The 14,514-nt window shown below is 45.0% G+C and overlaps 1 protein-coding gene across 6 annotated transcripts in view; it reads left to right on the top strand.

Moving 5' to 3' along the window:
• The window catches only part of LOC102452825 (nuclear receptor-interacting protein 3), a 115,197-nt gene that overhangs the window by 28,580 nt on the left and 72,103 nt on the right, over positions 1–14,514 (top strand). Inside the window, exons 11-12 of one of the 6 annotated variants that reach the window (XM_075927966.1) lie at positions 10,572–10,649; positions 11,541–12,946. The exons of the other annotated variants lie outside the window; for them this stretch is intronic. Coding sequence (XP_075784081.1) covers positions 10,572–10,627 — 56 coding nt within the window. The 3' untranslated portion in view covers positions 10,628–10,649; positions 11,541–12,946. Of the gene's footprint in view, positions 1–10,571; positions 10,650–11,540; positions 12,947–14,514 lie in introns of those variants that run through there. 6 annotated transcript variants of the gene reach the window in all.

Consider the following 14,514-nt stretch of genomic DNA (forward strand, 5'->3'; position numbering starts at 1 on the left):
TCTCCCCTCCTCCTTCCCCCCCTCCCCAACCTCCCCTAGGTACGCATCTGCTGGGAGTTGGAAGATCCAGCTGCAGACTCCGCCTAGGCCGGCCAAGGGCTTGGGGGACCTGGCACCACACAGGCACTCTGGGAGCCCAGAACACTCCGGCAACCATGCTGAGGCCCGGTAATTTTTTCCTGCAGCCCGATACTGGGCTGCAGCCCATAGTTTGGGAAACGCTGCCCTAGACTGACTATGTGCTGATGGGAGACCAGGGAAGTGATTAAAAGAACCCAGGGTCTGGCTAAACAGCAGTAGGTTCTGAGGGATGGTTCTGCAGCAGCCAGAACCATTGACTATCCCCTGTGGGAAGGGAGTCTTTTATGACCAGACTGAAAAAAGAAGTTGCTGGGATGCTCTGGAGCAGGATGAATGGGCAGCACTTGTCAGAAGTCCCCCCCCAAACTTGAGTTAAGAGAGCTCCCCCATAATTGGCACTGGAGCCCCAATATCTGTAACCTACAATGAGAATCCTATGCTGATGGTATTTTAATAGCAAAGGAGTTTCTTAACATTTCTATTAAAACTCATAGGTTTAATGTGAGCACCATTGTGGGTTTTTTAACAATAAACACAGTGATTCTAATGGGGATGCCCAGGATGTAAGTCCAATGCAGGATTTTGCCTCACATCCTTACAAGTTCAGGAGACATATGAAACCAGGAGGCATGGATTACAGTGAGTGATTCTGTGGTACCTCATAATCCTAGTGAGTAGTGCCATACTAGACAATGAATTTCAGACAGACTATTCATGTAGTACAGTACTGCTCAGTAGAAATCAGTGCCTCAGAAGCAGTGTTCCCTCTAAGCTGCATAACAGGTGATTACAGCAGTAACCAGGTGTAACCAGTCAGAGGCTCAGGGCTCCCTACAGGGAGCTGATTAGTCGCCTGTGAAGCTGGGCTGCCACACATCTTAGAGGGAACACTGCTCAGAAGTGTTCAGTTGATATAAGTATGTACAGTCGATTTGCCACGTGTAAAACTATCAGGGCTGAGCCATTCAATGACATGTTCTTTTTCTCACTATCTATTGCTTTCTCTCTCTCTATTGCTGTTTGCTGAAGAAACCCAACGGACAAACAAACAGACACAAATTCTCTCTCTCTTTGTTGTTTCTGACTTCTGGACAGGAAATAGCATGTGGCACTGTGAGCTATACTTGTGGTCTCACTAAGGCTATGTCTACAGTGCAGAGCTCTGCCACATCCAAAGAACGCGTCTGCTTTTCCAAAAAAAAATTTGGAAAAGCAGACGCATTTTTTCGGCATTCCTGTAAACCTCGTTCTATGAGGAAGAAGGGATGTTCCGAAAGTGGGGTTTTTTCCCGACATTTGGCCCTATGCAGACGGGCCAAATGTCAGAAAATCCTCTTTCAAAGAAAAGTGGAAAAAGATACACAAATTGCAGTTTGCAATTTGCGTATCTTTTTCCAACTTTTTTTGTAGTGTAGACGCAGCCGAAAAGCACTAATGTATTGGAAATGCAGTAAGAAGCCAGTCATCCTCATACGCCTTCATTTTATTAGTGAAGTTCCACACAAGGGCAGCATTAGTCATTTATTAGTTTATAAAAACATACACAAAACAGACATACTTTCCAGTGTCATTATAGCACTTTTGTAACTGCTCCATGTTTGCAAACCCCTACAGTTCAATGTTCACCTGGTCATTTTTATAATACCACAATGCACCGGTGTATTCGCTGCACAGCTGCGACCTACCAACCCGAGTTTGGTCAAAATTATTGTATTTCATGCCCCTTAAACACCACTACAAATATAACACAGTGTAAAAGTAAGTATCACAAATGGATTTCTCAGCCAGTTACAAATGAAGAAGGCCAGAGACATTAGCATCCAAAATCAGGGGTTTAGGGATTGAATTCAGCTTTGGTACAAATGGATATAACTGCAGGGAAGTCACCAGAGTTGTACCTATTTACACCACAGGTGAGTTACATCCCCAGATGACTTATTGAGGCTCTGTGAATCAGGCTTGTAAGTATTATTGTGCCAATAGTAGCTGAATTTTCCAGTGAGCACATGAAAGATTCACTTACAGAAGTGTTGGGCCACACCTGGATACTAGGGGTAGACTTTGGCTTTGCGATGTAATGCAAAAGATTTAGTTGAGTCTTAGTCTCCTTTTTCTCTTCCTGGACTAGCAGAGTGAGGAATGCTGCTCAGGTAACTTGATCTGCTCTCTGGGCTTCTTAACAGTAACCCCCCTTCTTATTACAGAACATAGGGAGTCCCTTTTGGTTTCTAAATAGTGGTGGCTGCAGTGTGGGAAGATGAGGGCGGGGTAAAAGGCAAGGGAGACTGAGGGGAAAAGAAAATCCTCTGAAGAAACCCTGACTGTATTTGTCTGCTTCTGGTAGTTGCAGCTATATAAGGACCAAGTGCTGCAGTCATAGCACATGCTGTAACCTAAAAAGAGTGGGTCCGGTGTAAGGACCATGAACACTGTCCCCTCTGAATGGATGGGGCAGAAGGCAGTCTGTCATGAGCTGCTGCAGACATCGTGCTGGAGTTGGGCACTATGTATTTGAATTTCTTATACCATACACGCTATGTAGTTACTTACCCCTGAGCACAACTGTGTATAAAAAAGTTACCCCGACATGCGTGAGTGGAGAACTCTCACATGGTCGTGTTTTACATCCCCTTTGCCAGTGGCTGTCACCTCATAGCCACCATAGGGCTTGGTTAGTAATTAGTTCTGCTCATTTAATTTTTCAGCCTGGCTCACATGATTTAAAAAAACAAAGGCACAAGTAGGAACCCGTTTGATGCACAGCAAAGGGGTGCACTTGTTTCATATAGAAACAGGAATGGATTCATCTGTCCGTTGATCTCACTGACAGTGACTGTAGAGATGGCTGCAAATCTCTCAGGGTATGTCTACACTACCCCTCTAGTTCGAACTAGCGGGGGTAATGTACTCATCCGCAATTGCAAATGAAGCCCGGGATTTGAATTTCCTGGGCTTCATTTGCATAAAGCCAGCCGGCGTCATTTTTAAATGCCGGCTAGTTCGAACCCCGTGCCGCGCGGCTACATGCGGCACGGAGTAGCTAGTTCGGATTAGGCTTCCTAATCCAAACTAGCTGTACTCCTCATTCCACGAATTCCAGGAATTAGTGCAGAATTCTGCCATCTCAGTGTGCAGTACAGAACTCCATGCCAGGTGCATAAACTAAAAACCAGTCATCTGAAAACCCAGCTCTAAAGAGTAGAGCAATAGGTTTCATTTGACAATGAATTTGGAAATTCTTTCCAACGGCATCTTCATGTTGAATTGGGTCCAGATGAATTGAGGGCCTAAATCTGAAATGTGCCTTTGATCTCTGTGAGAAACCTTCTCATAGCATTTGCAAGGGTAGATGAATGGTAGAGAGTTATGGTTGCTCTGGTCTGGATCGAATACTTATGCCATCTGGATTGAGGTTCATTGTACCAATCAACAAGATCAAATTCAATAAAGACAAGTGGAGAGTACCACTTAGGAAAAAAAATGCCAGGCACAATTACAGAATGTGGTATTACTGGCTGGGTAGTAGTACTGCTGAAAAGGATCTAGGGGTTATAGTTGATCAGAAACTGAATATGAGTTAATAGTGTGGTGCAGTTGGGGAAAAGATGAATATCATTCTAGGGGCATGTTATGTAAGACACAGGAGGTAATTGTCCCACTTAGCTCTGCACTGGTGAGGCTTCAGCTGGAGTGCTGTCCAATTCTGGGTGCTACTCTCCGAAAGATGTGAATAACCTGGAGAGAGTCCAGAGGGTAAAAGGGTTAGAAACTCTGACCTGTGAGGAAAGATTTAAAAAATAAAATCTGGGCTCCTGTGGCCTTGAATTAAAGAAGACTTGGGGAATCATAACAGTTTTCAAATATGTTAAAGGCTGTTCCAAAGAGCGCAGCAATTCATTTTCCATCTCCACTGAAGGTGGGACAAGAAGTAATGGGTTTTATCAGCAGCAAGGGAGATTTAGATTAGATATTAGGAAAAGCTTTTTCACAGAGCCATTTGGGATAAAAAGCTTGAACTGAGAATTGATGTGATTCTGTGAAGGGGTTGTGGAGATCAGCCATGAACATGCTGTCAACAAACTCCACAATTCCTGCAGCTCGGGTTCCCTGTGCCTAGGCATCAGAAGCCAGCCTCCCCAAGTTTGCTTGAATCCAGCTGGTGCAGGTGACAATAACAGTGAACACGTCACAGTGCAGGCTTCTGGGAGAGGAAGCCCCCGGAACATCTCCCCAGAGCCTGTAGTGAGCTTGTACTCCCTACGCTAGACTGTCTCCATTGCTTGTTACCTGTGCTAGCAGGGCCTGTGTTCAGGCTAGCTGAGGTAGGCTTGTAAATGCATAGCTTTTTGCAGTGTAGACATACTCTTAGGCACTGAGCTGGGCTGTCTCCTGTTTTGGTCATCCTGCCACACTTCGTCTGGGAGAGTGTGCCTTCAGAAGCCAGATGAATTTTCTGTGCAAAGAGCCTGAAAGTATTTCAACTAATAACTCCAGTCGTCCTTTCGCTTAGACTCTTGGGGTGGAAGTTGGCCTCCTGTAGCTCTGAGCAGCATTTCACTTTGGCTGTTGCTCAAAACCATCTAGACCAACAGCAAAATCTCAGCACGCTAATGCTTGTAAAATAAGGGGTAAAACTGCACTTATTTAACTTGTTTTATTCTGCTTGGCCTCCTACCGTGTAAGCATTTTTGTTATGATAGGTTGGATGTGTTTTTAATTGCTAAGTAACATGAAGAGTTGTCTGACAGCTGCCTATTGTACATTTTCTTTGGAAGCTTCCTCCAATTCTGTGACCACATATGAAACCTGCCAAACTTATGAACGTCCTATAGCTTTCACATCTAGGTCTAAAAAACTGTGGATCCAGTTCAAGTCAAATGAAGGGAATAGTGCCAAAGGATTCCAGGTGCCCTATGTAACATATGATGGTAAGTGCTATTAACAGGAGAAAAATAATGTAGAATATTATAGTGGGGCCATGAACATTTCAATCCCTGGAGGGTAGGTGGAGCATGTTATAAAACTGAGGAAACATTCAAAAAACCCTTCCAGCTTGAGGCATTGACACTTAGTCTGTCTATTACTGGTCTAATATGAGCACCATGAGAATGTTAGCGTAGATTGGTCATTGGCATTTTTACTACTGTTTTGTCAAACTCTGCTCAGAGACAAGATAATTAAATGGCTGAAACACTTCTGGTTGGTGTATGCTAATGCCAGCATGGCATGAACTTGATTCTGGGATGCGTTAACAGGTGTGTTGAGAGCAAGACACGAGAAATCATTCTTCCACTTTACTCTGCACTGATTAGGCCTCAGTTGGAGTATTGTGTCCAGTTCTGGTCACCTAATTTCAAGAAAGATGTGGAGAAATTGGAAAAGGTCGAGAGAAGACCAACAAGAAGGATTAAAGGTCTAGAGAACATGACCTATGAGGGAAGACTGAAAGAACTGGGCTTGTTTAGTTTAGAAAGGAGAAGACTGAGAGGGGACATGATAGCAGTTTTCAAGTATCTAAAAAGGTGTGACAAGGAGAAGAGAGAAAAATTGTTCTTCTTGGCCTCTGAGGATAGGACAAGAAGCAATGGGAGGTTTAGGTTAACAGCCCTTTAGGAAAAACTTCCTAACTGTCAGGGTGGTTAAACACTGTAAGAAATTGCTTAGGGGGATTGTGGAATCTCCATCACTGAAGATATTTAAGAGCAAGTTAGACAGACATCTATCAGGGATGATCTCAATGGTGCTTGGTCCTGCCATGAGGGCGGGGGACTGGACTCGATGAGCTCTTGAGGTCCCTTCCAGTTCTAGGATTCTATGATTCTATGAATGGAAGCACTGATGGAGCTGCAAAAATGTCAGTGTATACAAACTCCTAGGCTTACTGTTGCCCCGTTTCACAAACTGCAAATTAACATTTTTGGAGCCTTTGGAGAGGGGGCAGTTTCATAATAGAGTAAATAGTGTAAAAGACAAACAAATGTGCAAAGATGCTCCTTTGCAATAGATTATTACAGAAGTAACGAGGAGTAAACTTTTGTTAGTTAACTTGGTACCCAGTAAAGATGCAAAGTTGGATGTGATTTGCTCCCTGAATACTTGTACTCTTTGAGTCAGTATGGGATAAGTCTGTAGAAACTTGGAGTCTCTCTGGCTACATCTACACTGCAGCCTTTGTCGGCCTTTGAAGCACTCATTAGCATTTCTCGCTCTCTCATTTGCATAGTCTCTTCCAATCTGTTTTGCAGAAGAGGATTTTGCAAAAAAATGCAGTATAGACAGGGATATTTTGCACAAAAAACCGTTTTGGGTAAGAACCCTTATTCCTTCAAAAAAGCAGGTATACAGGAGCTTGCGCAAAAGGGTTTTTTGCCCTGTCTACACTGCGGTTTTTTTGTGCAAAAACCTCTTCCACAAAACAGATTGGAAGAGACTATGCAAATGAGAGCACGAGAAATGCTAATGAGCGCTTCATTTGATTGTCTCTGCCAACAAAAGCTGCAATGTAGATGTCGCCTCCGAAGGAAGTAGTGCCCTGTCTCCGTCTGCATGTCTGGGCATTTCCAGGGTTTCTGCCCCGGAAATGTATCCTAGTGATAATAGAACTATTTATCCTAGTGAGATAAATAGAAAGAAACATAAACACTGTCAAATCAAGTGTAAACATGTAATAAGAAAAGCAAAAAAAGATTTTGAGGAACAGCTAGCCAAAAACTCACAAAGAAATAACAAAATGTTTTTTAAGTACATTAGAAGCAGGAAGCCTGCTAAAAAGCCTGTGGGTCCCCTAGATGATCGAGCTATAAAAGGAGCAATCAAGGACGATAAAGCCATTGTGGAGAAACTAACTGATTTCTTTGCTTCAATCTTCACGGCTGAGGATGTTGGGGAGATTCCTGAATCTGCACCGTCCTTTGTGGGTGATGAATCTGAGGAACTGTCCCGGATTGAAGTGTCATTAGAGGAAGTTTTGGAACAAATAGAAAAACTTAATGTTAACAAATCTCCGGGACCGGATGGCATTCATCCAAGGGTTCTAAAAGAACTTAAATGGGAAATTGATGAGCTATTATCTGTGGTTTGTAACCTATCCTTTAAATCGGCTTCCGTACCTAATGACTGGAAGGTAGCCAACGTGACACCAATATTTAAAAAGGGCTCTAAAGGCAATCCTGGCAATTACAGACCGGTAAGTCTAACTTCAGTACCGGGCAAAGTAGTCGAAACAATAGTAAAGAATAAAATTGTGAAGCATGTAGAAGAACATAATTTGTTGGACAAAAGTCAACATGGTTTCTGTAAAGGGAAATCCTGTCTTACTAATCTGTTAGAGTTCTTTGAAGGGGTTAACAAACATGCGGACAAGGGGGATCCAGTAGATATAGTATACTTGGATTTTCAGAAAGCCTTTGACAAGGTCCCTCACCAAAGGCTCTTGTGTAAATTACATGGCCATGGGATAAGAGGGAAGGTCCTTTCTTGGATTGAGAACTGGTTAAAAGACAGGAAACAAAGGGTAGGAATAAATGGTAAATTTTCGGATTGGAGAGGTGTAACTAGTGGTGTACCCCAAGGGTCAGTCCTGGGACCAATCCTTTTCAACTTATTCATAAATGATCTGGAGAAAGGGGTAAGCAGTGAGGTAGTAAAGTTTGCAGATGATACCAAACTGTTTAGGATAGTCAAGACAGAAGCAGACTGTGAGGGACTCCAAGAAGATCTCACCAAACTGAGTGATTGGGCAACAAAATGGCAAATGAAATTTCATGTGGATAAGTGTAAAGTAATGCACATCGGGGAAAAATAACCCCAACTATACGTACAGTATGATGGGGGCTAATTTGGCTACGACAAATCAGGAAAGAGATCTTGGAGTTATCGTGGACAGTTCTCTGAAAACTTCCACACAGAGTGCAGCGGCGGTCAAAAAGGCAAATAGGATGCTAGGAATTATTAGGAAAGGGATAGAAAATAAGACCCAGAATATCTTACTGCCCCTGTATAAAACTATGGTACGCCCACATCTTGAATACTGTGTACAGATGTGGTCTCCTCACCTCAAAATAGATATTTTGGCCTTGGAAAGGGTTCAGAAAAGGGCAACTAAAATGATTAGGGGTTTGGAACGGGTCCCATATGAGGAGAGGTTAAAGCGACTGGGACTTTTCAGTTTAGAAAAGAGGAGACTGAGGGGGAATATGATAGAGGTCTATAAAATCATGAGTGGTGTGGAGAGGGCTGATAAAGAAAAGTTATTTATTAGTTCCCATAATAGAAGAACTAGAGGACACCAAATGAAGTTAATGGGTAGCAGGTTTAAAACTAATAAAAGTAAGTTCTTCTTCACACAGCGTGTAGTCAACCTGTGGAACTCCTTGCCAGAGGAGGCTGTGAAGGCTAGGACTATAATAGAGTTTAAAGAGAAGCTGGATAAATTCATGGAGGTTAGGTCCATAAAAGGCTATTAGCCAGGGGATAAAATGGTGTCCTTGGCCTCTGTTTGTCAGAGGCTGGAGAGAGATGGCTGGAGACAAATCGCCTGATCATTGTCTTCGGTCCACCCTCTCTGGGGCACCTGGTGCTGGCCACTGTCGGAAGACAGGATGCTGGGCTAGATGGACCTTTGGTCTGACCCAGTACGGCCGTTCTTATGTTCTTATGCCTGCATGATATTCTGAGTATTTCTTAAAGTGTGACAATCAAAGCATTGAGTTAGACTGATTTTACTTCTATTATAATCTGCTTTTCTTTCTTATTAGTGCACTTTGCATCTAACATAGAACCCTTTTGCATATGTATACATTGTAAAAATCTGTGTACGTCTAGTGCCAGAATATATGCTGCTATGCTTATCTGACTGTAACTGGGGACATTACATTCACTTAGCTGGGCGGTTAGATAAATAGAAGACTTGTTTATATGCAATTACATCAATTCCCACCTCTGTATTACAGATTATGGCAGTCTGTCAGCTTGTAAAATTTCCTAACTAGCTTCTTTGTACTTTCTCCCCTTATGCCTGGAAACTGCTCTCTCTAAATATGACAAAGCTATCTCAGTGTCCTTTCAATCCCTGCTTAAAACTTCCGTCTGCCAGTTGCCTATTGAAACTTAACAGCAATTAGGCAGCTGGCTTGTGACCCACTTCTGGTTTTTCTGACCTGTGTTGTCTCTTAGGCTATGTCTAGACTGCAGGCTTCTTTCGAAAGAGGCTCTTTCGAAAGCATCTTTCGAAAGAGCCTCTTTCGAAAGATCGCGTCTAGACTGCAGGCGGATCTTTCGAAAGAGAGATCCGCTTTTTCGAAAGAGAGCACCCAGCGAGTCTGGATGCTCTCTTTCGAAGACGGCCTCTTTACATTGAAGAACGCCTTCTTTCGAAAGAGGAACTTTCGAAGGAAGGCGTTCTTCCTCGTAAATTGAGGTTTACCGCCATCGAAAGAAAAGCCACGTTCTTTCGAAATAATTTCGAAAGAACGCGGCTTGAGTCTGGACGCAGGGGAAGTTCTTTCGAAAAAAGGCTACTTTTTTCGAAAGAACCCCTGAGTCTGGACACGGCCTTAGTGTCCTTGTGCAACCTGTCCGTATATATCCTGTCCTGCTCTGATGCTTTGGTGGTTTGCTCTTGTCTCTTTGTTATATGGCTGGGATGGGTTAGGGTTAGTGTTGGTCCTGCTTCGAGCAGGGGGCTGGACTTGATGACCTTCTGAGGTCTCTTGCAGCCCTAGGATTCTATGATTCCATGACTGGCAAGTACCTAGCACAGAAAGGTCTCAGCCTGTAAGCTCTGCTACAGTACAAATAAATAATGTGTTGGCGTGACATTTCTCCACATAAAGACTTATGCACTGAAATCTTCATCCCTGAAATGGCCAAATATGGTGAGATTGGAGTCAAGGCTTTGTCATGTTTCTGTACCCAATGGGAGCAGTAGACCCTTTGGGGGAGGGAGGTGGTGTGTTGCAGCATCTCACCAGTAGTGGGTAATTCATTGGTTGAGAAGAACTTGCTATAAGTTTGGAGTTTCCTTCCTTTTAAGGCTTTTATTGCCTGGGAGAGTTTTGTCCTGGACCAGCTGTACCTTCCCTTTAAGGAAGTTTTTGATTATATAAAGAAAGAAAAAGATTCAACATTTGTGAAGATGGATTTTGTGTGGATGTCTGTAGCAACAAAATGAGTTTGAAGCATGCCACGTGCTTACAGTGCATAGAGCTGTCCCAGGCAGCTGCTTTCTCTTGCCTTTCCCTGATTAATGATGAACAGCTGTGCTTGTGTCCTCTTAATACATAGCACAGTGTAGTTAGAGATGGCCATTTGGAATACCAAAGATTGCTCATCTGAGAGCCAGATGTTTGATATTACATGTGAACCAACGCGTCCGCCACCTCTCCTGTTGCCATCCAGTGGGCAGCTTCTTACCTGTGTGTCAAGGGAAGAATTTGGCCCTTATTATGCTGCTGAGTCTGACAGATGATTATACTCTGTGTCCCCAACAGAGGGATACCAGGAGCTAATAGAAGACATAGTTCGGGATGGTAGACTCTGCATCTGAAAATCATCAAGAGATACTTAAGGTAAATTTCCTCTCTCATATCTTTAGTATGAGAATTAATGGAGCGATTAATACAAAATTGACAATCACACTTCCTTGTACTAGTGAAGCTACTTCCCAACATGGGATTCATGCCACTGAGGCCTTCTCTGGGGGAGTCTGCATGAGCGTCTTTCAGGCCTTTCATGATCTTGATGCTAGCTAATAAGTACAAACCACTGCAGCAAAAAGCTAAATCAGTGCATGCTCATCTCTGGCCACATCCCTTCCCAGGACTCAGCATCAGTGAAGCCCCCTGCCTAGGAGAACTGTTGATATAGCTGCTACACAAAGGGGCCTGTACATCTCTTTTTAATCACCAGGAATAGGATCTCCAGGCTGGCCTCACATAGGTCGCCTTGGAAGAGTGGGAGCAAGCTAGGTGTGGGGACATAGTCTCACATCTGTTTGGATTCAGTGCCTTGCCCAACTGGAATAGAGAGACAATGCTGCTATTTTAGCATACATTATAGCAGCCTTGTGAGAGGGAGGGAGGGAGAGTCCTGCAGTTACTAGCCCTGAATTGGAGAGGCTAACTGCTTTTCTGACACACGTTATATTCCACCTTGCACAGACCCCACGTACTCTGACAAGTGGAGTGAAAAGCACATTTCTCTTGTCAGAACTCAACTCTTTCTGGACATACTTGAATCTGCTAGCATTGAAATGAAGACCAGGAGGGGTGAAATCAGTGGCAAGATTCTACCAGCTTTTCACTTTAGCTGTGCAGATCTGAGAGCCCACAGTAGTGGCCGGAAAGTAAAATGTGCAAGCCTTTGCCTCTATTAAAACAATGTTATGGACTCATTGATGATTAAGTGTCAGTGTAATTAGTCTGTTCTTTGACAGTAAACATCTGCCTTCCCCTTTTCAGGATAAGAAGCTGATTAAGGCGTTGTTTGATGTCTTAGCACATCCGCAGAACTACTTCAAGTACACAAGAGTCTAGACAGATGGTCCCACGATCCTTCTTTCGTCTGCTGCGCTCTAAAGTTTCCAGATTTTTGAGGCCTTACAAATAACTGGTCCTGCATTTAAAACACTAAACAGCTCCTAATGATGCGTCAGAGCATTCTGATGGGTGGGGATGTGTCACACCGGTGGAGAGACTGTAGGAAACTCTCCCATTAGCTCTTTTGCAGATTTGACTTTCACCACTAATATAAATGAAATTTTGACTCCTTTTCAGAGGATCCTTTTTAGGTCACAAGATGCTCTACGGGTTCAGGGTCTGTTGGAGCAGAGACTGGCAAAGTTTTCCGTAATCAAATGATACCAGATGCAATATCTTTAGAGCTCTGCCCTGTTGCTGCCTTAGTAACACACAGCCCATCCACATGTAGTAGCTTAAGTCCATGGTCACCAACCCGTCAGCTGGCTATGAACAGGCTGCTTCGCTGCAGCCTCCCTTGCTCCCACCCACCTCTCCGCTGCTACTACCAGCGCAGGAAGACAGCAGAGGAATAAAGATCCCAGCATGCCAGCTTCAGCTGCTCAGGCGATGCGTTCTGCCATGGGGAGCGAAAGAGCAAGGTGCGTGCTGCCCGAGCAGCTGGGGCTGGTGCGGTCCAGAACTTCCCCTCTACCCCCTCCCCGTCACCTGCCACTCAGGAAGGCAGCAGGGGAATAAAGTCTCCAGCATGCCAGCTCCAGCTGGCGCAGTCTGGGACTTCCCCTTCCCCCGTGCAGGAAGGCATCAGGCGCTTGACAGACCAGCATTTCAGGTATCACGCCACTGTTTGGGGGATGAGAGAGCAGCCTGCGCACTTCCTGGGCCTTGGCGCGCAGCTGCAGGATCCCCAGGTACCAGTCCCTGTCCCTTCCCCTCGCCCAGACCCTCACAAGTACCCTGCCCCGGCACCCATTGGCACCCTGCCCCGGCACCCATTGGCACCCTGTCCCAGCACCTACTGGCACCCTGTCGTCTGCCCCAGGCCCCTACCCCGGCACCCACTGGCACTCTGTCCCCTGCCCTGGAATTCACTGGCACCCTGTCCCGTGCCTCAGCATCCTGCCCCCACCAGCACAGTTGGGGCCACATTCGTGAGGTTTGAGGGGTTTGGAGGTGTTGTGTTTTTGTATCTCACTTGTGTGGCCCCCATTGACTTTTCTGTGGGTCAGTGACCCCTGACTCCAAACAGGTTCCCCGCTTCTCTCATAATAAAGACAACGCTGAAACCTTTTGTGTTTGACATAATATTTTCTTTAAAAATGAAGCCTGGCTAACAAGCCCCCAACTGGAGCCAACCCCTCATCTGGCCCCAGCATCATAACAGTTCTGGCCCCAGCATCATAACAGTTCTGTACCCCCCACCTTGACCCCAAATCTGAGCCTATCATACACTGGAACTTTTACATCCCCACACTCCTGCGCCCCCACATCCTCAGTCTTCCGCCACAACACTCCTGCACCATCCACACTCTGCAAATCTGTGTCCTGAGCCCATCATACTCACAACCTCCCTGCCCTGAGCCCCTCATGCACCTAATCCAAACTCCTGTACCCTCACATCCACAAGCCTGTGGCTTGCTCAGTATCCCAACCCTCCATCTGAGCCCAACACTCCCCAGCCTGGAGCCCCCTCCCTGAGCCAGCATCCTCTTCTCCACCTCCTCCTGCATCCAAATTCCCTCCCAGAGCTTGCACTTCTCACCCTTTCCCACACCTAAATTCCTTGTTCACCCCCCAGAACCTGCACCTCCTGTCTCCACCTAGTGAGGCTAGACTGCAGGGTTTTTTTCGGCAAACATGCTCTTTTGGCAGCCCCTGTATTCCTCGTTCCACGAGGAATGAGGGGGCTTCCAAAAAAAGGTTTTTTTCCAACATATTTGGCCCAGTCTAGATGGGCCAAATGTCAGAAAAATGTCTTCCAAAAGGATTTAAAAAAGCAGCAGTGGACCTGTACCCAGAGAGTGTATAAGGGCTGGGGATAGCAAGTGATGGAGAGAAGGGGAACAGAGAGGGTGGGGCCTCAAGGAAGGGGTGGGGTCAATCTTGGCTTGTCCTGACATTTAAAAAGTGATCTTGGGTGTAAAAAGGTTGGAGACCACTGGGCTAAGTAGTGCCATGTGGTTCTGGACTATAATTAAGGCTTGTCACCTCCAGAAGGCTGGACTCTGATTCAGTCTGGCTGAAAGTGAAAACAAGTTGAATGTCCCCCTCCAACCTTCACTGCCGGAAAATTCAGAGCAGAGATTGAAATGGTCTTTACACAAACCAGGGAAGCCAAGTTTTGTACAAAATGTGTCTTTCTGTGTGTGTGTGTGTGTGTGTGTGTGTGTGTGTCAGTGTCATAGTAGGTGCAACCCCTATGCATGGCAATACGAAACGAAGGCTGGCATTTCAACTGGAACTCCTTGACCAGATTTACCACTGCATTGCTCTAGTTCCTGCTGATGTCTCTCTCCTGATTTCTGTAGTGTTATAATAGAGTAAAACAGGAGCACTGCAGCAGCCTATTTCCCTTGCGTGTTTAGGTGCAACAGCTCCCAGCGCCCTGAGTTTGCAGACATGGGTATGTAATTTCTCTCTTCGAGATCCCTTTCCACTCAGTCCCTGTCCTTAGGTTCTGACCAGGAATGAGACTTTGGCCCTTTGAAAATGGAGTATTATGAATGTTCCTATATGGGTAACTGCAGATTAACCCCTAAATTCCATTTTGAATAGTCGCTTGACCTTTCACACATCATTTTACAACTGTCTCTGACCCCCATTACCATAATAATACTGCACCTCACAACACTCCAGAGACAAAGGGATGTACTATAATCTTAATTTTACAGCTGGAAACTGAGGCAGAGAGAGACCATGAGACTTGCCCACAGTCACACAGGAAGTCTGATAGTGG

This window comes from Pelodiscus sinensis, chromosome 4 (assembly GCF_049634645.1).
Source record: "Pelodiscus sinensis isolate JC-2024 chromosome 4, ASM4963464v1, whole genome shotgun sequence".
Taxonomy (NCBI): Eukaryota; Metazoa; Chordata; order Testudines; family Trionychidae; genus Pelodiscus; species Pelodiscus sinensis.